At 42.9% G+C, this 25,440-nt stretch overlaps 1 protein-coding gene across 3 annotated transcripts in view; it reads left to right on the forward strand.

The window, feature by feature from the left end:
• Positions 1–20,049, forward strand: part of Rassf6 (Ras association domain family member 6) — a 36,156-nt gene extending 16,107 nt beyond the window's left edge. For all 3 annotated transcript variants that reach the window (XM_052199281.1, XM_052199282.1, XM_052199283.1), the window contains exons 3-11: positions 5,164–5,242; positions 7,570–7,712; positions 13,065–13,162; positions 13,909–14,102; positions 16,025–16,126; positions 16,430–16,481; positions 18,765–18,883; positions 18,980–19,077; positions 19,169–20,049. In XM_052199281.1, coding sequence (XP_052055241.1) covers positions 5,164–5,242; positions 7,570–7,712; positions 13,065–13,162; positions 13,909–14,102; positions 16,025–16,126; positions 16,430–16,481; positions 18,765–18,883; positions 18,980–19,077; positions 19,169–19,244 — 961 coding nt within the window. In that variant the 3' untranslated portion in view covers positions 19,245–20,049. The remainder of the gene's footprint in view (positions 1–5,163; positions 5,243–7,569; positions 7,713–13,064; positions 13,163–13,908; positions 14,103–16,024; positions 16,127–16,429; positions 16,482–18,764; positions 18,884–18,979; positions 19,078–19,168) is intronic.
• Positions 20,050–25,440: the final 5,391 nt, after the last annotated feature.

Here is a 25,440-nt window from a genome sequence, read left to right on the forward strand (position 1 = left end):
CCAGTGCTTACAGACATCAGTACTTTAGAATGACAGTGTTAGCTGGCTTACTGATAAGGATTTATTTTCTGGAAATAAATCTTATTTCCCGATTCTACCTTTCCAGAGGCAGGCAACCATTTACACTATGAATTGTGGAAGTCAGTTGTGAAAAATCATTACTACATCATATACCTAATGCACAGTTTGGAAAGTTTGCAGCTTTATAACCCCCAAATAACACAAGCTTAATACCAGCAATAGTCAATTCATTAGACTTTGTTATTGTGTGTGTGTGTGTGTGTGTGTGTGCATATGTGCATGCGCGCACACACACACACACAAACACTCCGTGAGGACCAGAGGCTCCAGAGCCCCTGAAACTTTAGTTATAGACAGCTGTGAACCCACCTGCTATGGATGCTAGAACCTCTGATAGAGCCCTTAACCTCTGAGCCTTCTCTCCAATTAATAGTTGTTTTATAAACACATACACATACAAAATGCTTTTTTTTTAAAAAAAAGATTTATTTATTTACTATGTATATAGTGTTCTGCTTAAATATATGCCTACACTCAAGAACAGGGCATCAGATCCCATTGCAGATGGTTGTGAGCCACCATGTGGTTACTGGCAATTGAATTCAGGACCTCTGGAAGAACAGTCAGTGCTCTTAACCTCTGAGCCATCTCTCCAGCCCCCAGAATGTTTTAAATTAAACATTTTTGAACCGAGCATATGAAACTGTCAAATAATCTCATGGCTAAAATTTAATATTATGAATATTATAAAATTTAATATTATGAAGTCCACAAAGTAAAGAAAACTTAATGTAAAAAACAAAATGGTGGGTGCGTTCATATTCTACCCTGGGTGTTGAGGGACTCCAGTAAAACAATCCTGCTCTAAAACATGGGAAGATCCACAAAGAATGTCACCTAATGTCAATATCAGGCTACACTTCAGTGATCAGCTTGAACTACCAACATTTTCCAACAAGTCCCCCAGAGAATGACACAGACGTAGGAGACACAGCCAAGCATGGCCATGGACGTCACTTAATTCATGGTAGTCTTGGGAGTTCATGATGGGTCATAGCATAGACAATATCTATACTTTGTTCATACTGAGTCCAATTTATAAGCATCAAGAATGGAAGAGGGCTCCTTGGTTTCCAGGGAAAGCATTGAAGAACCATTTTATGGGTGCTCTGAACAACTGGGAAAACAAGAGGGGTTGTTATGTTACAGCTCAAATTTGATATCCAGGTGTCTCTTGAAGTATAGCTCTCGTCTTCCCATGATCCTGTCTCATGTCCATGTTTATTGCAGTTGACATAACCAAACAAGTGCTTCTTCTAGACAGCTGAATCACACCATAGGAAAAGGAACTCATTTATCTCTTGCTAAGCTCACTATCAATGGCACAAGTCATGATGTGGCTCGTTCCCATCAGCTGAGCAGCTGCAGTTCCAACCACAAGGTACAAAGTGCACATTAGCATTTACAGTTCAGCCACATACCTTCTAACTCACTGAAGCCAAGCAGGGCTTAAGTGACAGACGCCCTTGGTGCCCTTCCTTCCCAAACCAGTCCCTCTAGAGCCTGCTAGAGCTCTGTCTTGCTTTCCTCCAGAACCCGTGCTAGGGAATTCTGGGCACACGTAAGCACCTGCCAGGATCCCATCCTGAAGTGCCAGCGCTGGGATGCCCATCTCTATGGTGGAAGCTGCTGGTTCTGTGAAGTCCTTCAGTTAGAAGTTTAGTTTGCATAGAAGTTTGACATTTCTCAGTTTAGTAAAAACACCTTCCCCTTAATGCAGAGTGTGAAGATGTCCTTAAAAACACAAGTGGGTAGTATTTTACGTTCCAAAAATTCTCACATTTTCCCAGAAACATCAAGATTTGATGACTCATCTGGATGAATTTGAATCTTATTTTTGTTTCTTTGTCATCTCTGTGGGCTTCTAGACATTCCAGGTTCATTAAAAAATAAAAATAGAAAACTTAAAATGGCCAGATGTGTAACTGTTCTGTAAGCAACAATTTCAGAGGCTTATCAAAGTATTTGAATGGCCCTGGTCTGTGTTAGATAAGTAGGTAAAGACCCATTTGAAAGCTGGGGCAGAAAGAGGCCGGACTTTTTATTTGTTAAGAATTGGCTCACTTAAGTGGGCTCTTAAAATTCTGCTAAAAACAAAACAAAACAAAACAAAACAAAACAAACAAACAAAAAACCTTGATAGCACTTTTTATGTCCTAGCTGTAGGTGCCTACACTGCGGTTATTTTAGACTCCTTCTAGATTCTAGATCATTCCATACATATAGGACATTCAGTTGTCTTCCCAGCCTTAATCCTGAGCCTCAGTGTTCATGTTCTCAGTTTCCCTTGCTGCCTCCACGTTGCCTCGGGCTAAAACCTCAACTCTGAGCTGCTCATGTAACTGCAGAAATGATAATATGCATTTGGTACCATGTTCCTCTGACCTGGTTAGCTCTTCTGGTTCAGTTATTACCCACCCAGGTTCACCACAGGGGCCGTCGTGTGCTCAACTTCAACATATGACTTGGGTTTTTTGACCGTGCTCACACAGTGTTTCCACCATGTATGATGGAATAGCATTAGGTCAGGCTTTCTGCTATATGCTTCACTTGAGTTAGCAGACACGGAGGGCTAACTCCTTATCCTCTTATAACCCTAGTTTCACCTAATCAACCTGGTGTATTAGTGTAATCACAAGCTAGCATTTCTTCCCAATGTTACCTCCACCAATCCTCCATTGGGTCTGTAAACTAGAATTGAGATGCACGGAGTTAAAAGGCCTTTGTAGAATGCATTCACCTCTGCTCGGAGACTTAGCGTTTCCATTGTGTGGTCCTGAGGGATGCTTCGAAGACTTGTGCCAGGCCACATACTGGGCTTTGCCAGAAGCAGAAGCTGAGGGTAAGATTACATAAGGCTTCTTGTGCTTTCATAATGATGCTCTGAGCTCAGCATAGCTGGACGATGCTCATCCCTAGTGCACCTGAACTTCTTCGTGCTGCTCTAGCATAAAACCACAAAAGCTTAATAAGGGCAAGCATGCATTTTAGTGGTTGTACAACTTTAAAGGAAGTATCTCACAGTAATGACCCTACAGGAGGAAAATCAATGTGACCGGTGAAATTTGGAACAGAAATATTCTTTAACATAGAAAATTTAAAGTAAGCCATTTGGGAAGGGGAAGAGTAGCCCCGAATCCTTCACTGGGATTCTCTCTATGATCATTGCCCGGAGTGTGTGGGCCCCTGGAAATGTGCACACGGGAAATTGGAAGTGAGGAAATGTGAGTAAGGAAAGCATGTGTTATGATTCCAACATGTAACAACAACAACAACAACAACAGTAGAGCCCGTTGTTCAGTCTTCAGCCCTTATTTGTTGAATAACAGCTTATGATGAGCACACATCCACTCTAATCAACAGGAGAGGTCAGCGAGTGAAACCAACACAACAGCTCCCGTGGCCTGGTCTACACAGTCAATTACAGGCCATTCGAGGCTACATAGTGAGACTTGTCTCAAAAAAAATGGGTGCAGGAAGGAAGTCAGGAAGTCACAAATCACACTTATGGTTCATTAAAGGATAGAGGCATCATGAAGAAAGGAAGCAAGGTATGAAGTATTGGAAGAGGCAGAGATTTAGAATAGATGGTCAAGATAGACTCCTTACACAGGTGGCTTTATTAATGGGGAGGAGTAGTTTTATGTGCATGTGTGTGGTGTTTTGCTTGCATGTATGTGTGTGTACCATGTGCAAGAAGGCCCCAGAGGAAAGCATTGGATCCTCTGGGTCTGGTGCTATGGACAGTTGTGAGCCAACAAGCGGATGTTGAGAGCAGAACCGAGGTCCTCTGGAAGAGCAGCCAGAGCTGCCTCTCCAGCCCGGTGACTGGCGTTTGATTAAATAAAGAAAGAAAATGGATGCATAAGATAGCAGTGTGGGGGCAGAGGGGGGTCATTCTAGAGGAGCAATGGGCAAAGTCAAAGGTCCGGGGACCCGGCGTGGCCAGGAGACACGAAAGCTGAGCGCAGTGAGCGAAGGAGCGAGTAATTCGGGACAAGGTCGATGGGGTGACAGAGCAGTAGATCAACCCCCAACCCCCGCTCTCAGGTCACCATAGCAACAGGATGTTGGATTCTATTCTGAGAAGATATTGAGGAGTTTTGGACAAAGGAGAAAGATGGCCGAGTTCACATTAAAGTAATTCTTGTGGTCAAAAATTCATAATAGATTCAGGAGGCCATTTCTGTAATCTAGGTGAGTCTGTAAGCCTCTCCAGACATGATGACTCAGAGGGAAGGACAGACACATAGCAGGTACCAGAGTCCCCACAGTGTCCACCTGTGCCCCTATAGGGCCTACCTGTCACCTGTATCCCCCACAGAGCCTACCTGTCACCTGTGCCTCCCACAGGGTCCGCCTGTCACTTGTGCCTCCCACAGGGTCCACCCATCACCTGTGTCCCCCACAGGGTCCACCCATCACCTGTGCCTCCCACAGGGTCCACCCATCACCTGTGCCTCCCACAGGGTCCACCTGTCACCTGTGCCTCCCACAGGGTCCACCCATCACCTGTGCCTCCCACAGGGTCCACCCATCACCTGTGTCCCCCACACGGTCCACCCATCACCTGTGTCCCCCACACGGTCCACCTGTCACCTGTGCCTCCCACAGGGTCCACCTGTCACTTGACTGAGATTCCTCTGGAGCAGCAAACATTAGTTAAGCTGGTCATTGTTTTAACATCAAAGAGAACGTGATGTCATACGTGTGGCAGGTGTTTAGTGTCCAGGTGGTTAACTGTTGAGAAACAGGTGGTTAAACTGTTGCGAAACAAAACAAAGTAAAATGTAAACCGTATTTGCTTCATAGCTGCCTCCTTTGACCAAGCTCTCCTGTCTTCAGTCACCCCCCCCCATGGATTTTAATTACTAATTAGCATACATAAAATGTGTTAATGTTCTAAGAATGCTTCAGAATCCATGATGTACCTTAAATTAAAATGGCAGGAAAATAACAATTCCACAGAAACATTTTTTTTAATCCCATACTTTAATGAAGTAAAAAGTACTATATTAACTCTTCTAAGGCTTAAGACTGATTGTGACTTGTTAATGTTCCTTTTCATTTTTTTTCTTTTAGGGAACAACTCAATTCTTTACTGGAGGCTTACAATGTTTTCTATGAAAACCAGAAAAATCTGCATATATTATATGGGCAGGTAAGCCCATTAAGGAAATGCAATAGCTTGATTCACAGAGAACAGATTTATATTTATATTCTATTGCCATATAGATGGTGGGTTAGGGTAAGCTCAAGTCTAGAATCTAGTTAGACATGTGGCCCAAAGAAGCTGATATATCTTTAATTTATTATCTTTAATAATGAAAATGTATTCATTTTCATAGACATGTGGCCCAAAGAAGCTGATATATCTTTAATTTAATATCTTTAATAATAAAAATGTATTCATTTTCATAGGCTATGTCACAAAATAGTAGGCCTGGGATGCCTGCAAGTTTCTAAGCATTTTTGACAAAAAAAGCATACAAGTAGTTCTGAAGACGCGTTTGCTTTCTGTCTTAAGCATGGAGTAGTTCTCAAATATGGATAATGCTATAAACAGTAAATACACTGCTTCCTTGCCATTTGTAGCAATGTGTGTGGAGAGGTGTGCACTGTAACGCCGTTTGCAGTGAGACGTGAGACGGTGCCTCGTGTCCACCTGCGTGGGATTGTTACAAGTCACATTACATCTGTAAAGCCAAGTTTGAGTTGTTTGTTAAAATGAGTACGCTGCGTTCCAGCGGCTGTGTGATGCTGCACAGCAACAACACTTTAGAAATGTAGGAGAAATACTGTAGTCATTGATAACGCCTAACAATTGCCTTCCCGTAGCAGCCATAGTCAATGATTTTTATTATAACTTTCTAGCTTCTATAGTCTCAACGTTTCTAAAACGATATATTATTTTAATAAAAAGATACTTAATATAAAAGAGGTTATATAGATGCTATAAAAGATAAGCTTGAACATGAATTATATGAAGATTGCTTTATTCTGAATATTTCATGTATTTGTAAAAAAAAATACACCTGTGTGTTAATTTTCTTCATTTACACATTTACTCCTTTTGTTATGCTGTTTTTATTTTGAGTGAGTACATCAAAAACTATTATTTTTTTCACAACTGCATCTCAATGTTTTGTGGGGGTGTGTTATGTGTGTGCGGGGGTGTATGTGTGTGGGGGGGGTGTATGTGTGTGTGAGGGGTGTATGTGTGTGTGTGTGGGTGTATGTGTGTGGGGGGGTGTATGTGTGTGGGGGGTGTATGTGTGTGTGGGGGGGTGTATGTGTGTGTGGGGTGTATGTGTGTGTGTGGGTGTATGTGGGGGGGTGTATGTGTGTGTGGGGGTGTATGTGTGGGGGGGTGTATGTGTGTGGGGATGTATGTGTGTGGGGGGTGTATGTGTGTGTGTGGGTATATGTGTGGGGGGGTGTATGTGTGTGAGGGTGTATGTGTGTGTGTGGGTGTATGTGTGTGTGTGGGTGTATGTGTGTGGGGGTGTATGTGTGTGGGGGGGTGTATGTGTGTGTGGGGGTGTATGTGTGTGTGGGGGTGTATGTGGGGGGGTGTATGTGTGTGGGGATGTATGTGTGTGGGGGTGTATGTGTGGGGGGGGGTGTATGTGTGGGGGTGTATGTGTGTGGGGGTGCTGCATGTTTGTGAGTATGCAAGCATGCATGCCACAGTCACAGGTGAGCAGGATGTCTCTACTATCACTTTTGCTTTGAACCAAGGTCTCTCACTGAACCAGAAGCTTGTAGCTGTGGGTGAAGCTGGCTGTTTAGAAAGCTCTCGAGCTCAGACTGTCTGCAGCCTCCAGCACTGGGGTTATAGACACACACAGTCATGCCTGGCTTTTTACACAAGCGTTGAAGCTCAGAGCTCAGGTTCCCCAGCTCTGTTTTGTATTATAGAGTATGTTTTTATATGCATTCTCTTTCTTTTATTGAGATGGAATCTCAGTACATAGCCCTGGTTGGCCTGGAACTCACAGAGATCCCCCTGCCTTTTGAGTGCTGATATCAAAGGCATGTGTCACCACCATCTCTTCGTGAACATTTCTTTTGAACTACATAACGTTATAACTTGAATTACTCCCATTTATTCAAATAACTGTTAAGTCTTTTGGCAACTATTTATTCTAATTTCTGATTCAGTATAGTTTTTAAAGCTGTCACATTTTTAAGTTAAATGGAACTAAAGCAATATAACTCCATCTAATCCAAAGGATAGAGCTGAGAAGGCGTTTTAACACAGTATACTTATTGGTGGACATGCAAAACACACGGTGGCTTATTTTACCAGGTATGCTGTTTTAAAAATAAAAGACTATTTCAAAATTAGAATAGTTTTGCAGATAGGCTGAGAAGCCAAATAAACCATCCTGGGAGATGTCTAGACTGACTTTCTACATCTTCAGTTAAAGCATTCCTATAGATAATGCAAAACCGATTTACTATGGGTAATGGCTTCTTCCCTAGACCGAAGATGGACAGCTGATTGTTGAAGGGATGCTGGACATTTTCTGGGGAGTCAAGCGACCCATACAGCTAAAAATACAAGATGAGAAGCAAATCTCTTCCTTTGACCTGTTGAAGTCAGCGGAAACCTTTTCCAGCAAAGGGTAAGTGGTTGTCCGTCCCTTGTGCTTCCCTACATGGCCCTGCTCTCTGCTTTCATTGTGCTCTTAGCACAGGTTTCCTATCCTGTGTGTGGATGCTTATAGACAAGCTCACACCAACACCAACATCTCCATAGAGTCATTGATTCACACCAACACCAACATCTCCATAGAGTCATTGATTCACACCAACACCAACATCTCCATAGAGTCATTGATTCACGCCAACACCAACATCTCCATAGTCATTGATTCACACCAACACCAACATCTCCATAGAGTCATTGATTCACACCAACACCAACATCTCCATAGAGTCATTGATTCACACCAACACCAACATCTCCATAGAGTCATTGATTGAAAACTGTGTCTCTGAGGTTACATGACTTTGCGTAAGATCCCAGTTCCCACATAGCAGGACCAAAGGGACCTTTGTTGCACGGGCTCCAGAGCCCCCTGCTGGGCTGCTCTCTTGCATGTCCCAGGAGAATGCATTTGTTAACCAGAAGAGACTAGATAGAACAGCAAGATTTGGAGAGTCCCGACCTGACCTCCTAAAACAGAGATGAAAACTTCAGTTTGTCCAGTCTTTGGAACAAGGAACTCTTCTTGCTTTCTGGGCAGGAATCTGAATTATGCTCATGTTCAGAGCTGTTTAGCAAAATATAGCAAAGCACACCTGAAGTTCCTTGCACAGAGCTGCTGCCTCCGTGCACAGGCGGGTGCAACCATAGCTTGAACGTTTGGCTTAGATGGGGTTTTGTTATTACAATTTATAATTTAAAAAAAAAAACATAATTACTCAAAATGGTATTCTTAAAAGAGCTTGCTTCCTTTCTTCTCCATCTTTCACTCCTGTCGTATCTTCTGTCACCAAAATTCTCACAACTCCCATCTCCCCATGCATTACTGGAAGACTTGGAGTTCTCTGAGCCGAGAAACTGGGAGACAGATGCTAGGATGGTACATTTGTATAGTCTGATCTTTGGCCACAAATAAGGAAACTTAGACACCACCTTGTCTCACACACACACACACACACACACACACACACACACACATATATATATATATATATATATGTCAGGGCATATAAAAGTGATTGAGCCTTGCTTTAAAAAAAGAACTATGCAAGATATGAATGAAAAATTAGTGATAACATTTCACATCTGCCTAAGAACTCCTGCCAAATTTTTGGGGGGAGCAGACCCCTTTTGCTATATCTTGATTTCCTTCCGGTTCATTAAAACTTCCTAAGTATGAGGCATTACAGCGATACGTTGAGGAGGTAGGCACTTCTACAGTTCTGCTAAGCTGTTATTATTTTAATAGCGATCCAAGGAGATGTTCTAACCTCACCAATTCAGCATACTAGCTTTGAATGAAAGATATGGAAATTATAGGTGAGTCAGGAGCCAGGGGTGGGGACAGGAGGTGGATAATGTTCTTACCTATGCCATAGCAGACTAGAAACTACCACCTTCCCTCCTTCTGCAGAGCCCATTTTCCCCAAGAACATTGCTGGTAACTCTTCTCATCAGCATGGCCAAGCATGACGGAGCAGCGTAAGGTGGAGAGGGTTATTTTGGCTCAAGTTTTCTGATGTACAGACCATGATAGAGAAGGCTTGGTGGCTGAAGGGACTCCAGCCAAGCGGTAGGAGCTTGAGCCATAGCATGTTTATGTCTTAGCAAAGCAGGAAGCAGGAGCTCTGATCAAGGATCTTCAAGGTCCATCCCCAGTGACCTACTTCTGCAAACTAGGTCATGGTCTCAAAGAATCCACAGCCTCCCAACACAACACTACCATTTGGGGTCCAAGTGCTCACACCCACGAGCCTGTGGAGGACATTTCAAGTCCAAGCTATAATAGCTCGGAAGCAAGCAGAAATTATTCCTCGCTATTTAAAGTTGAGAAAACACACCTAGGCAATTTCATAAGCCTGTGATTCACCGTAGCAACCAGACATGTACTAGAACGCTGGAGGTATTAGCCTGTCCTTTAGCACAGTAACAAGACTTATAACAAGAAGCACTGTAAGTGTGCTTCTGCCATCAATCTTATTATTCTAGTAAGAATTAGCAGGAAGAGACCCCCACCCCTTATGCATACAGTGCAGACTGATTCTCTCTCTCTCTCTCTCTCTCTCTCTGTCTCTCTCTCTCTCTCACACACACACACACACATACACACACACAAGCATGATAGCATTATTTAGTTGGTACAGTCAGCTAGGTCTTCAGACATGAAGGCACGCTGCAGAGAGAATGTCTTTCCCTGGCCTGTCTGTGATGGTTTATAGAAACACCCAAGGTACTGTTCTCTGCTTCCATTCAGTCTTAGGAACCCTCCCTCCTTTGATCACCTCCTCTTAGGTGACTCATTTAAATTATGGGCCCCATTAAACCGTAAAGAATTTGACCATTCCCCTCTTTCAAAGCGTTTCTCATTCCTTGTCCATGCTTGGCATCTGTGAACAGAACTTCACACTGCTGCTCAGACTTACTGTCCCCGTGGCTTAGGAGACAGTGGAAGACATGGACAGTGTATGCTCAGCTGCAAGAACTCCAGTTGAGCATCTTCCCATTCCTTTGAGGAAAATAGTCACTCATTTTATCTTGGTTTGTTTTAGTCATATCAGCAATGAGTCACACTGAGGAAGTACTACCCCAGTGGGGATGGTGAAGGTTTAAAAATACACCAGTGTGTTTGAGCTCTGACCATTTGCCAGTATGGAAATGACTCGTAGGAGGGACTTTGATCTCTCGTATCTGGGCCAAATGTTTTCTTATAGAAATTGTGTGTTTAAAAAAAAAGAAAGAAAACAGACAAGAAGAGTCTCGCTGGGGTTAGTTTTGCTCAACCTGGTTTTCATTTCTATTTTAATATCTCTCTAAAGTCGGTGTTGGCATATTTTAGGCAAGCCATGGCAGAATGAAATAAAGATCAAGAAGTGAACAGGTATATTCTGTTAATAAATATATACTGATGCATATATTTTGCATCAGTAATGTCTTATTTTCTTATGTTATAGATAGGGAAGTACCTGCATTTTATTTGCCTATCAAATTTCTTCCTCCGTTTTATTTTGCGATTCATTACAACCCCTCTCCGGCATTTAGATCTCCCCCCACCCCGGTACACTTCCTGGTGTTTGGCCAGAGCAACGGGAGCTGTTCCATGTTTGCACATGTTCAATGGTTTGATGTTAAAGTTCTAACCAGTTCTTGCTTGAGAAGTACAGACAGCCACCCTTGAGCTTAGTCATGCACACAGTGCATGGAAGGCTTGACTTACACACTCCCAAACGGTAAGGAAGTTGTTCTGAACTTCGGCAAGGAGGGGCACACAGGAGAGAGGCAGAGACGAATCCATTGAGTCATGTCTCAGCCCCTGTGTTTTGTAGCCCCACACCACTACAAGAAGCTAAGAAAGCCAAGCAGGTGGCTGTCACCTTTGCAGGTCACTCACCATAAGTCATCGTTTGTAGGAACTTCTGCCCCACCCCCATCCCCATAGGAAACAGCATCTGCTTGCTTTGCATTTTAGTTTTAGGTTCTCCTTGGTACCCAGTGCCCATTGCCTCCCCCTCTTTCAATGGTGATTAAACAGGACTACTTTTGATTTCTAATACTTCAAATATTAATTTCTAATAATGCAAATTGGGGAAAACATTTGATTTTCGTTATGGTTGTTCTATGGAGCTATGGTTCTCATATTTTATGGGTAAAATGTGAGTAGAGACTTGAACGGCTAGTAGGTAGAGTTCTTCTACTTTTTGACATGTATTTTGACTGGCATTATTTCCAGCCAGTAGAGTTTGCTTGAAAGTTCATTAGCAAATATATTAGGATCATATTATTTACTTCTTATGGCTGTTGAAAAAATGAAAACAAGGATTACAAAAGATGTCAGGAGAATTTCAAGGTCAAGAGGACAACAGTAGCTTTGCTTTGCCAATGCCTGCTGTGGGTGCTTAAGGCGTGGTCTGTTATTTTCTGCTGCTCTGATAAAGCACCATGACTAAAAGCATCCCAAGGAAGAAATTGTTTTGGCTTTGATTCCACGTGGACAGAGTCTGTCTTCCAGAGGGACAGAGTCTATCTTGGCGAAGACAGCCTTGTATGGCTGCAGGAACGGGAAACCGGATGATCACATTGTCATGGACACACAGGGAGAAGAGAGAGACACACAGAAAGACAGAGACAGTGAGACAGAGAAGAGGAATTAGCATAAAGGTGCAAAGCTTACCCAGTGACATACTTCCCCCAGCAAGACTCAACTTCCTCAATTTGCCATAACTTTCCCAAGCCAATGGTGGGGCCAAGTCTTCAAACAGAAGAGCCTCTGGGGAACATTATCATTCAAACCACCAGTCAGGGACGTTTGGGTAGAGTTATGGTCACAAATAACCCAAGTGTAAATACTTGGGGCTCATGGTGTAAGGGATTTTGTGGAAGAGGCTCAAACAGGACAAGAAGCATTTCCCCAAATAGTAGTGTCCATTTGCCTAGAGTGGTACACAAATGCACTGGACCACAAGTTGTGCCTGATCCATCATGAAATGGATTCATATGGTGGTGATTACAGTGATGATGATGGTGCTGATGATAATGGTGGTGGTGGTGCCACTCAAGATGAGATTATTCTGATAATATCCATACTAAGTGCTTAACTATGTTCAGGGCAATGTTTCAAGAATGTTACATAAATTAACAACATTAAATTCTACCAACAACTCTATCCTACCCCATACTATGATTATTCCCATTTCATAAATGAGGACAGGGAGGCCAAGAGAGGATATATAACCAACTTGTTTAAGGCCAGATATAAAATCAAAATGAATGATAATCTCTGTAAACAGTTGTCATGCTCGCTCCATGTGTTCTGGGCAGTAGAATGTTTGTAAATTTGCTAATACTTTACACGAGATAATAATCTCCTAGTGCAGAATGTTTTCATACATTTCTATTTCATATAGTGTATTTTTCAAAGCAGTTCAGTCCTTAAATAAGTACCATGTATTATAATGTTAGAGTCGCTTTATATAACTGTTTTCATGCTGTGGGTACTTGATTCTTGAGTGTAAATGACAATTTTCTATCTAGTTCCCCCAAAACCTTATGAAATATTCATGCATTCATGGCCATGTTAGTTTCTACACTCCATATCTGAACATGCATTTTACAGAATCTATGTAATGTTGCATTTCAGGATATACCTGAATTGTTTTGCCCCCAAACATATAGACTGTGTTCGAAACTTACGCTTATCACTCTAGCATGACTGTAATCTTTGTAACATGATAAACTTTTTATGAGTCTCATTTACAAGTTTGTTACTTCATAGGAGGATGACTCGCTGGGGAGAATTTGATGATCTTTATCGTATCAGTGAGCTGGACAGGACCCAATTTCTAGCATCAGAAGCCAGGCATTCCCCGGAAGGTTGGTATCAAAGTCTTATCAGTGTGGTGCATTTTTTAACAACATAAAACACAACTCCTAACCGTTTGCCTTTTACACAACACTACCCGATGAACTCACACACATGTGCTTCTTAGCGTCCCCAGGAGCCTGGTAGCATACTTGTCTCCGTCGCTTGGGTGGCGTACCACAGGCAGGCACTAGCCTAGAGCACACTGCTGCTTTGCTTTTATGAAACTTAGGGGCAAATTCTCTTAAGCCTCCCTGTTCTGTGAGAGTGATTTCTCGGGAGGGGGAACTAAGGCCCAGAGTCTGTCTTCTTAGGAAAGGTCTGATAAGCTTGGCATAGGAACTAAACAGAGATGCAGGCCTGGTCCCAACATTTCGAAGTATGGTATTCATGTGGAAGTTCCTCAGCTCACGGTGGTTTTCTCTCACCTGGCTGAGTCCAGACTGACAGAAGAACAGGTTTGTTCAGTTCTTCCAGGCTAAAATTTGGTATAATTTACACCCCCAATAAAGCAAGACTAAAAGACTGGAAACACCAGTCATGTGATCACACGAATCCTGTGAGACACGACTCCCTAGCAGCCTTGTCAGGCTCACACAGCTCCTGATAAGTCCATATAAGCCAAGCCAAGCAGTGAATAGCTCGGACCTGCCAGGAAATAGCAGTCATTCCTGTTAACAAAAGCATGCCAGTGTCCCTGAGATGCAAGAAGATACGCAGCTAAATGATGCGGGCTTGTGGTCTTTATTCTTCCCAGACTATTTATCTTACCACAGCACTCTGAAGCCATACGCAGAGGAAGAGCCAGAATCCCCACTGCTCTACAGGACCATGAGTGAGGCAGCTTTGGTGAGAAAAAAGATGAGGGCCCCGGAGACATACAGAAAAGATAGGATGGGAATGCTAAAGAGCCACCGAGCCTCTATCAACGGGCACTTCTATGACCATGAGGTGAGTTGCAGTTCTACTCATGAGGAATAATGTCCCTCACACTGACGATACTATTTGCTTCAACTTAGCATTTAAGTCAGGAATAACAACAACGCTAGCAGATGCCTAAGTCACCCAATTTTTCTCTGTAGTAACTAATGGACTAAATTTAAATTTAGCCTTATTCCATCTTTCTTTGTTAGCTTTGCTAAGTACAGATTTAAATTAGGTGGCAGGACCAGGACCAGGACCAGCTGGTTCAAGCCAGCTGGGCTCCCTGTACCGAGATGGGAGGAAGCACACAACTGAGAAAGGTCTGCAACTGATCCCTGCTGGCCAAGGGAAAACCGTTTCCTCCAATGGAGAGGCAGGGCGTATCAACCACACTCCAGGGCAGGCCCTGTGCCCAGGAATAGCTGGCCAACACAAAATGAACTCCATCTTTTTATGGGCATTGTTGTTTTGTCTGTGTGTCTATTGTCTCTGTGTATGAGGAAGGCCAGATCTGGAAATGGAGTTACAAACAGTTGTGAGGCACCGTGTGGTGGTGGGGATTGAAGTCTGGTCCTCTGAAAGAGCAGTCAATGCTCTCAACTGCTAAGCTGTGTCTCCAGACCCCCATTGGGCGGTGCCTTTTGTCTCTTTTTGATTTGTTTGGGCATTTTTTTGTCTTGTTGATTTTTTTTTTTTTTTTGTCTTGAGTATTTTTGTTTTTGGTTTTGGGTTTTCTGTTTTCCTTTGTTATTTGAGAGAAAAGTAAGAGAGAACATGAAGCTGAGTGGTTAGGGAGACAAGGAGGATCTGGGAGGGATTGGAATAGGGGAGACCATGATCAAAATGTATTGTGTGAAAATTTTTAGATAAAAATAAATGAATGAATTAGGCAGCACCTACCTGCCAGGCACTGCTGCAGGGCTCAGGCCGGCCTCTAGTGCTGAGATGACAGACATGTGCTACCAAGCCTAACTTTGAACATATTTTTAATAAACTGTCTCATTAATCATAAAACCTCTTCTGTGAGGGTGGGTGTCATTTCTTTCTCCTTTACATGTAATCAAAGTTCACAGACATCAAGCAATTTCTCTTGGGTCCCAATTGCTTTTAATATCTCTGAACTTGACCCAACCCTGTTCGTGTAGCACCAGAACTGATGTTATTAACCAGCATGATGGAGGAGTTCTGTCAGGTGCTGAACCGAGCCTTGGAAATATGCAGATGAGCTTCCTGAGGTGTGGACGCAGAGCTTAGGGGGGAAAGCCAGCACCAAACAACCAGAGTCCCACAAAGGCCCCACGGAGATGGCCTAAGGCCTCCCAGCTGCTGATTTCACCCAGACGTGCATCACACTCTGCATCCTGCCCTTTAGCTTTCACACTTACACACAAGTTGTTTATACAAGTGTGGCTATGGTTTAGATAGAATTTCCATGCTGATTTGTCTTTTGCTATGACGTGTAAAACACACACGTCATTCTCTAACACTTATAAGACATTTCACCTGCGGAAGGTGGGAAACATACCATCCTTTCTCCCAGAATTCATAGCTCTTTCATGCTACAGGGTCTAGCAATCACTGTGTCTTCATTCATGTGACAAATATTCACGAGTCCTCTGCTAATGAGCTCAGCACTGATTCACTCTCAGACCCTAAACATGTGACGTTTATATTCTATAATTTAAAATTCACTCTTAATACTTGTTATAAGAATTAAGTCAATATTTATGAAAGGCTTAGAAAGTCTTATACAATGCTTAGCACTATCATTCATACAATAGCTATTACTAAATCTGTGTTTATTTGAGAATACTGTGACATCACAAGAAGTTGAGTCATCACTTCTTAGAATTACGTGTCCCCCCCACACACACACTTCAGGTTCAAGATACTGACAATAGTTGGTTGATAGAGTCTTGACATCTCCTGTGATTTTCATTGTCTTTTAGACATCCATCTTCACCCCGACCTTCGGATCAGAGACTAAGGTCAGAGCCAATAGTATCATGAAAACTGAAGAAGTAATAAAGCAACTTCTCCAAAAATTTAAGGTAATCTTGACCACTAACCTGAGCATTACCGTGTGCATAAGTAAAAGCTCATGGAGACACACACATGCAGTTTTCGGGAAAAGAGCTGAGGGCTCTGAACCAACATCATATGTTCAATACTGTTGGATGAGAATTTCCTCAGATTTCTTCAGGGCAGCTGCAGCGCAGAAATTCCCATTATTCCTCCATGAGAAAACCTCATGCTGACAGTGAAGGGTCAATGGGACCCCACCCCCTAGATACTTTGGGTCTAATAACATCATCTGAAACAATTACATTCATTCCATGTTTTTCCATTGACAGATTGAAAATAGCCCTCGGGATTTCGCTCTTTACATTATTTTTGGGACAGGAGGTAAGAAAATTTGACCACTGCAGCACATTAGCTTTCTGTCCATAGGAAGGCAGAAAAGCAGGCCACTTGAATCTATTAACAAAGGAAAGAAACAGAATACGAAAGAAAGAAAGGACAGGAAAGGGTTCGTTATCATGGCTGTTGATTACAGAGTTTGGGTGTAAGCCTAACACACCGTCTACCACCGAGCTACACTCCCCTCCCGGAGAGAGGGTTCTTGAATATCTTTTTATATTTTCTCCAATTCCAGAGAGAGAGAACTTAGAATAGATATCTTCCAGGAGGTTCTGCTACAAAGAACTGTGCTTGTTTGTCAGACATTCAGTCGCCTGAGTGGAGATCAGAATTCCCGGAATCTGTCTGTGGAGGGCTGTCCAGGAGGTGCTGGGCTCCCTGTGTGTCACCTCTGCACTTTTCTCCTGTCCCTCCTTGCCCTGGCAAATTGGTCATCATGACATGCCACCTGCCTGACCCTGTCCGTTCGCTCTTCCTTATTTGTCACTGAGACTGACACATCCTAAGAATGTGAGCTCTCCCTCAGGAGGGGGCATGTTCAGAACTGAGGAGGTGGGGTTGTGTTTCCGGTAATGGTTCCAGACCACCAAGAAGCAAGAACCTTGGGAAGGTCAGCAGCAGAAGCGGCTGAGGGTGCGAAACCAGGCTAGCCTTAGACATAAAGGTGGAGAGAGGACTCCGCTGTGCTGAGGAGAGGAACAGAATCGTGAGGGCTTCCTGCTGCCCCAGACATGGCAAGGGGCAGAAGTCAGTGCAGGGTGAATGGGAATAGAAATAAGAATAAAACTAATCCTGAGACGGGAAACAGATGTGCTCATCCCCAGATGTGCTCATCCCCAGATGTGCTCACCCCCAGATGTGCTCACCCCCAGGACAGGGGTGAGAAGAGAAGAGAAATTGGGGGACTCGGGGCTTTTCTCTGTGCTTGATTTTTGTTAAAGTGAAATCCCAGGTGGGAGATGGCTTTGACGGGATACTTTTGTGGTAAGGCATTTATTCTAACTTTTTTACATTTGAAATTCTGTAACTGTATCCATTTTCTTTTGTCTCTTCCTTATGGCCGATGAGATGAAACCCACAGATAATGAACAGAACTAATCTCATGGGTCTGCATTTATATTTTAGTTTTCGGAAAACTCAAGAGCTGACTGAGAGATAGGAGCAAAAGGAGAAGTTAGGAACAACCATGAAATGAAGTTCCATTAACTGAACTTGGAAATAAATGTTTGTTAAGTCAATGCATGGATGGATGGATGGATGGATGGATGGATGGGTGGAAGGATGGATGGATGGAAGGATGGATGGATGGATAGAAGGATGGATGGATGGAAGGATGGATGGATGGATGGATGGAAGGATGGATGGATGGATGGATGGATGGAAGGATGGATGAATGGATGAATGGATGGATGGATGGATGGATGGATGGATGGATGGATGGATGGATGGATGAAGCCATGTTGTTCCCTCAGTAGGACTAGAGTTTTGTCTAAATAACTGAAATTAAGGCCAGATTTTTTGAACTAGTAAGTCAGAACCTATATGGAGAAGAAGTTCATTTGTAGTTTATGTAAAGGTTGTTCTTTTTAATTTCAATTTATGCTAATGTTTTCTTATTTAACATGTAAGGTTACTGATAGCCAGTGTCAAACATAGAACAAGAATATTGAATGGACATTTCCAGAAATAACAATTCATAAGCTTTAAAGAGTGCAGTGATGAACTCTTGTCCTGTCCTTCACTGCCCTCCCTCCCTGGGATGATTTATCCATTTGTCCATTGTATCCATGCTGTAGATACAACCTCCCTGTTAGAAACTTAGTATCAGCTTAGTTAGCAGGACAACCATTGAGGCGCTATAGTGTTAGTCTTCCAATAATATCAACGGGGGGATGTAAAAACCCCCCCAAAAGTATAAAAGCAGCAACGCTGATGGCTTTATTAGATTATACTGTGGTGGCTCTATTATGTTACTAGTGATGCTCCCCTCTTACTGTGACCAACTTATAAATTATACTTTATTGTAGATATGTATGTCTATGTACAGGGCAGTCAGATGTTCGGCATTATATGCCATCGACAGTGTCACATGTTCCGTGGGGTCTGGGAATGTATCCTGGTAATGGGGCATGGCTCTCCATTTTGCAGGATAGGGGGTTCTCAGATTCTATTGCTTCTCAAACAAACCAAAGGAAGACCAAAAGACAAAATTACCCTTTCTTTTTCTAGGATTTAACTCTTACTTGTTTCATTCCTTTCCATTGGCAGAGCAGAGAAAGCTAAAAAAGACGGATGTCCCACTGCTGCAGAGGCTAATACAAGGACCATCCAAGAGCAACGCTCGAATCTTCCTCATGGATAAAGACGCGGAAGAAATCAGCAGTGATGTACGGGCGCCCGCCCGCGGCCTCAGCATGTTTGCGCTTGCGCGTCTCCTGCAGACTAGGCGCTTCTTACATAAAACCTTCTGTTTTTCTTTTCAGGTGGCTCCATACATTAATTTTCACTTTTCGTTCTTGGAATCCATCCTTCAAAGATTAGATGAAGAAGAGAAAATAGAGACTGAGAGGATAATGGCAAAGTGAGTCCAGAGAAGACCCCTGGGTCTTCCTTCCATAGGCCCCGTGCCCCCCAGGAATCCAGTTTTTTTATATTCTTGTTCTCCTTTTCAGATTCAATACCGAAAGAGCCTTCATACTGAAGTGTCTTCAGAGTAAACAGACAGCGAAAACGGAGACCACAGTTTAGAAGCGCAGCAGCTCCTGCTAGGAAGCCCCTCCTGAACGGTGTCAGAGGGGGCACCGCTCAATCAGTGTACGGTCCGTGCTGCACCCTATTATGTGTGACCCTGAAGCTTTGGGGAACTGAACGCCGAGCCGCCTGCTTTCTCTTTGAAATACTGAGGTTGGCTGCAGTTCAGAGTTGGACCAAGGCAAGATGGGACTTCGTTTTAGTAACTGAAGAAGCTGGCACACTGCGTATTCCAAATGTCATCGATAGCAAACTCTCGAGTGAGCTCAGACAGAAGTGGGCTCTGCTCTTATCACGTGGTTTAAACTCGTTTTATCTTGCACTCTTAAAAGAGCCAAGATACTCGCTGACTCGTAAATGACGGGAGGTCAACATTTCCAGTTCTTGATGTCAACAAGAAACACAATTCTCAAGCCATTAGGGGTCTGAACGGACCATGTTTTACAGCTGGGTAAACATTTGAGCATTTTCATCAAATTTAGACATAGACCTACAAGGGCTGACGATTCTTAACTCTGTAGTATCAGAGCTACTTAACCTTTTAGAATAAAATGTCTTTTGATTGTATAAAGAAACCTAAACTCGAGACTGGAGAGGTAGCTAAGTGGTTAAGAACATTGGGACCCAGAAAACCCGGGTTCAGTTCCCAGCACCTACAGGGCAACTGGCAATCATCTGCAGCTCCTGTTCTAGAGAATCTGATACCTATCTATGTGGGCACTGCAGGCATGTGATGCACAGACACACAGGCAGGCAAAATAGCTATACATGTAAAAAAATAAATATTATTAAAAACAACAAACCTAAATTCTGCTTGTTCAGGCCTTTCATGTCACCACCCCCTTCTGTGCTATGGATGACTTCTGAGCTGTCTTAAATGTCTTTAAAAGTGGGTTGTACTCATTATCTTTCTTTGTCCTTGTAAACAAATATATACCACAAACATAAAATACACTGCATTTGCTAGAAGAGGACCTACCGCAAATACCTCGTTGTTTCTGATGATTCCTGTGGATAAAGCCACCTCACTGTAGGTACCAGGCAGGATGTCACAGCATCCTAGCTGTGGTAAGACACTCTCAAAGGTCTGGCTGGTCTGCTGTTCCCACCTGGAGAGGTTAAACTACTATGGGGTTTTATTTCTAAACTCTCTAACATGGAGTTTTAATCAATATTCTTCTATCCCCAAACAACTTCCATTTGAATTTTGTCTTAAGTTACCTGTACTAAGGTAAGGTTGTATTGCCAACATTAAATTGTGAAATAGTTCTAACAGTAAGCTGTTCATAGCCAGCATCGCCAGAACTCAGGTTCTGGCTGACAGGATAGGAACAGTGTGGCCTTTTTATACAGGGAAGTCTCCCCCACTGGTTGAAATGAACTCTTACATTTCTGATGCTTTGCCTATTGATGACAAAAGGCATAGTTTCATCTCACTAAATGTGGACCAAAAGATTGTAATATATTGAAAACCTATCCAGGTTTGGTGGCATATCCTTGTAATCTTACCCTCAGTAGGCAGAGGCAGGAAGAGTTCTACAAATTTGGGCCAGCACAGATTACTTAGTAAGTTCCAGGCCAACTTGTGCCTTAAATAAGGGCCTATCTCAGAATGAGATATATCTATATATAAAGTCTACAGAGTGCATACAAGGCTCAGCAAGCCTTGCACAGGAAAAGAAAGTTGGTATGAAAACTCATGGAAGAGAAAATGCAAGTAACTGTTAACTGTATGCAAAAGTATTGTATCCAACAGTGACCAACTGTTCGGTTGAGATCAGTAGAGAGAAAGCGTGCAGGAACATAAAAAGTTTAGCATGAAGAATTATTAAACTATGAGAGGACAGTGGCAGTAAAGACAGAAATAGAGTTCTAACGGGTGCCTGGCAAAGCCAGCCCCACACAGCCCTGTCTTTAGTGTTCGTGGAGATGAGAATTAAATATAGACAGGAGGATTCTGGATAAAGATCTGACCGGCACTGGGTTCAGGTTATATCACCACTGCCTGAATCAAAAGCTGGAGAAACAGACCAGGTAAACAGAACCACAGAAAGCTGCACCTCCCGGGCTGCTAGCCCTGGAAAAACACCAGATGCAGAATGAAGAAGGAAAAATCTGGTCTCCAGAGCCGAGGAAGCTCAAAGACCTCCAACCACTATGTTTACAGTGCGCCCTCTGCTGGCGCAATGTGATATTGTGCAAACTGCAGAAGAAGCTCCCGGAACCTCACCAACCTAGGTTTTCTTTCACAAGGCCGATTTCAAACTGAATTCAGGCAGAGAAAATAAAAGCTGCCAAATCAGAGCAACAAAATCCTTATTAGCAAAGATTAAACTGTTCGACAGATAGTGACAATATTTGATGCAGCAAATGGATTTTTTAACACAAGTTAGATGTTAAATTTATCCTATAATTCAATTTGTAAGATACTATATGGACATCAGAGACACAGAGGCTTTCTTTAAAGTTGTTTACTATGCTGATGCTACAGTCATTAAAATTATATTTTAATAGTAGGGCTAATTTTCTTTACAAATATAAGAATCTATAATTATATTGTAAAATATTCATCCATTAGGTTATTATTTACTTGTGTATTTGCACACTAATGCTGTGTTTCCACTCACAAACCCCAAACAAGTGATGTATAGATTATAGAATTATTTGTAATTCCTGTTTCTCCAAATTTAATGTTTATTGAATATTATACAAGGATGCATTTCAATCAGGGAAGAAAAATATGTTGCATGAAAGTTGTCTACAAAGACTTAGAAGTACATGCAAGATTAGATTTCCACTAGAAACAGAATGCTTTTAGTTAATTATTCAAATGGCACCTTGATCTTATCTTTGTGAGATTTAACAAATCTTTCTTATCTGTCCCCCATACTCCTGCAAATCGGCTGAACATAATGATTGCCTTTTATTTTTAATTGAGAGACAATTATAAATGTATGGCATTTGATGCAAGGCTGTTGGTTGGGATGTGGAACGACTGATTCAGCAAGTTAATCACATCACTTGCCGTCAGCATCTAGAAACACTAAGTGACAGCAAAGCAGGAGAGAGAGCACAAGTTTCCCAGAGTTGCTAAGGCGCCTCGGATGCTCTGCCGCTCTCTTCCTTTGGCATGTGATGGTCTAAGCTGACCAGGAAAGCCTGTTTGATCAGGAGCTGCTGCCCTGTCTACAGAAAGCCAGCAGATGCTCTTCTAGGCAGCCCTAGAACATGGGCTTCTCACAGAAGTGCATCTCTGGCCCTCAAAGGCCAGAACTTATCCTAACACCTTTGGTGCAGCTTTCTGAGTGACTCTGAGGCAGAAAACCATTCCTGGTTCCTGGTCTTCAGAAACCGTGAGATCAGAAACCTTAACTGTGTTGCATGGCTAACTGCTAAGATGGCTACACAGGCCTAGAGAACAAATGTGGTTTCTAAGGCCAAATCTATTTCAGCTGGTTTTGCAAGGAGCAAGACCGTGGACTTTTTTGTGAAAAAAGGCTTTTCCTTGTTTTAGGTGATCCAAATATGTCACTGTCAGTTACATATGAATTAAAATTAAACCCCAGAAATCATGCTATGGTTATTAATCATGGTCTGTTGCATTTTACAGTTGTACTTTTTGTATTTCATATAATGTCTTATACATAGGATATGCTCAATAAAATGAATAAACAACTCATGAATTAACTATCTAAAACACTCTTATAAACTCAACTGTGCACACCTCTCCTTATTCACGAGTCTGATCCAGTAGCTAGCAACTTCATGGTTTTTTTTTTACTTAACATCAAGTGCCCCCACAAAATAAACCACCCCAAATATATTTTATTACCTCAGGACTCTGAAGTATGCCGTTAGCCAGCATTACTGCGGAACTTTGATTGATGTGATTACTGCAGGCTGTGATTGGTGTGAGAACCTGAAGGGGGAGACATGCCCTGTGCCCTGTGCGAGGGGCTGATGAAGGGGAGAAACAGGTTTAACTGCTATGTTGAAGTGTGTACATGGGAAACATATGGTAGGATGGAGTTAGAAAGGAAACCTTCAGCGCTATTTGCTTGTGCACTCGATGGTATTTAATATGCTAGAGTTGGGCCACTGACATCAATATTTGAGCATCAAAACCCTGAGATTTCATAAACTTGGTATACCACTTGCCTTCTGCTTTGCATGGCTTTTCATGGGTCGTACAATCTCATGATGAAATTATTCTTTGAATTCCATATTATATATGAGGAAAGTAACTCCTGAAAGGCTAGAAGGTTGACTGAGATGCTAATTAAAAGAAACGGGAGGGATTTGAACCTATGGACGGATGTTAAGAGTCGAGTTCTAGAAGACTGGTTCCAGGACTCTGCTCAGACATTACCATCTAAAGATGCTAAAGTACCTCCTTAAAATTGGACAATCTGCATGAAGCCTGTTAGCCTTCCAGAAACTCTGTCCCCTCTAGTTAACTTATAACTAGGACAGTGTAAGTGATGTGTAAATACTGTTATACTGAATTGATGAGGGGTTAAAAACAAGGAAAACTCTACTTGGCATAGTAATAGTTGAGTATCTTTTCCTCCACAGTCGCCTGACTTCACAGGAGCAGCGTCTGCAGAGGAGAGCTGCCTGTAGCTGTTTCACTCAACAGTTGTGAGCACAGTGTGAATTAACACATGTAAATGCTGGCACTTTGCCTGTAAGAAGCACTGAGGGAGAGTATCTGTTAAGTTTAAATCTGCTTAGTCACACGCACCCTCCGCCATTGCAGTCTTCTCTTCCACTAAGCCTCATTGCCCGCAACCACTTTGGTTTTGTCTTACAGCTAGCCACATTGGGCTGAGGAAATGGCTCAGGGGGTAAAGCCCTTGCTGTGAAAGCACGAGGATCTGAGTTCAAATTCCCAGGATGCATGTTAAGCCAGATGTGATAATACACATCTGTAATCCCAGGGCTCCTAGGGCGAGATAAGAAGACCAACCAGAGAGTCCTGGGAAGCTCCAGCTGGCCGCTGTCCACAGTGGCACAGGAGGCAGGAGGTGATGGTCTACACTGGGCATGTCCTGCTACTGCCGGGCATCTACCACGGCATGCGTGGGCCCACACTCAAAGCGCAAAGACACACACACACACACACACACACACACACACACGAGATTCAAAACACAATACAAAAGCCACAGGCAAATGGATCGCTTACATGCTCTGAACCCCCTGCACCGCTTGTCCTGCTGTGGAAGCCATTCTTGCTGTCTAGGTCAGGGCAAGGCTCCGTCCTTCAGCGACCTTTCTAGGTCTCTGCTACAGTGGGTGATCTGAAGCCCCTGTGCACCATGATCCTTCGCTCCACTTTTGGAATGCTGGGCACGCGAGCTGTCTTTATTATAATGCCTTAAATTGATTGTGTCTTATATCAGCTCATCAGTGGCTTAGGCTCCCTGTATTTATCTTTATTCTATCCTTGTATGTTTTCGTGTGTGTGTGTGTGTGTGTGTGTGTGTGTGTGTGTGTATGTGTGAATGTGTATGTGTGTGTGAATATGTGTGTGTGCGCATGTGCATGTGTGTGAGTGTGTGTGTCTGTGTGTGTGTATGTGTGAATGTGTGTGTGTGTGTGTGTGTGTGTGTACACAAGAGCATATGTGTGAATGGGTCCCAGCAGAGGCCAGAAGAGGGATCCTCCAAGCAGGAGTCATACGCAGCAGTGAGCTGCTAGCTGTGAGTTGAGGAAACAAATACGGTCTCTCTAAAGAAGCTGCAGGCGCTTTTAGCGGCTGAGCTATCTCTCTGGTCTCCACCACAGTATTATTTTTCGCTTTTTAAAAATTTTTATTAGATATTTACTTTATTTACATCTCAAATGTTAACCCCCTTCCAGGTTACCCTACCAAAAAACCCCCTATCCTATTCCCCCTCCCCCTGCTCAATTCCCCCCCCCCCCAATTTCCTGACTTGCTTTCCCCTATTCTGAGGAATCAATCCTTCACAAGACCAATGGCCTCTCCTCTCATTGATGTCTGATTCTTTTTTCTTTTTCTTTTTCTTTTTAATTAGATATATTCTTTATTTATGCTCCAAATGATTTCCCCTTTCCTGGTTCCCCCTCCCAGAAAGTCCTATAAGCCCTCTCCCCTCCCCCTGTTCCCCAATCAACCCCCTCCTGCTTCCCTGTCCTGGTATTCCCCTACACTGCTGCATTGAGCCTT

This window comes from Apodemus sylvaticus, chromosome 11 (assembly GCF_947179515.1).
Source record: "Apodemus sylvaticus chromosome 11, mApoSyl1.1, whole genome shotgun sequence".
NCBI classification, from domain to species: Eukaryota; Metazoa; Chordata; class Mammalia; order Rodentia; family Muridae; genus Apodemus; species Apodemus sylvaticus.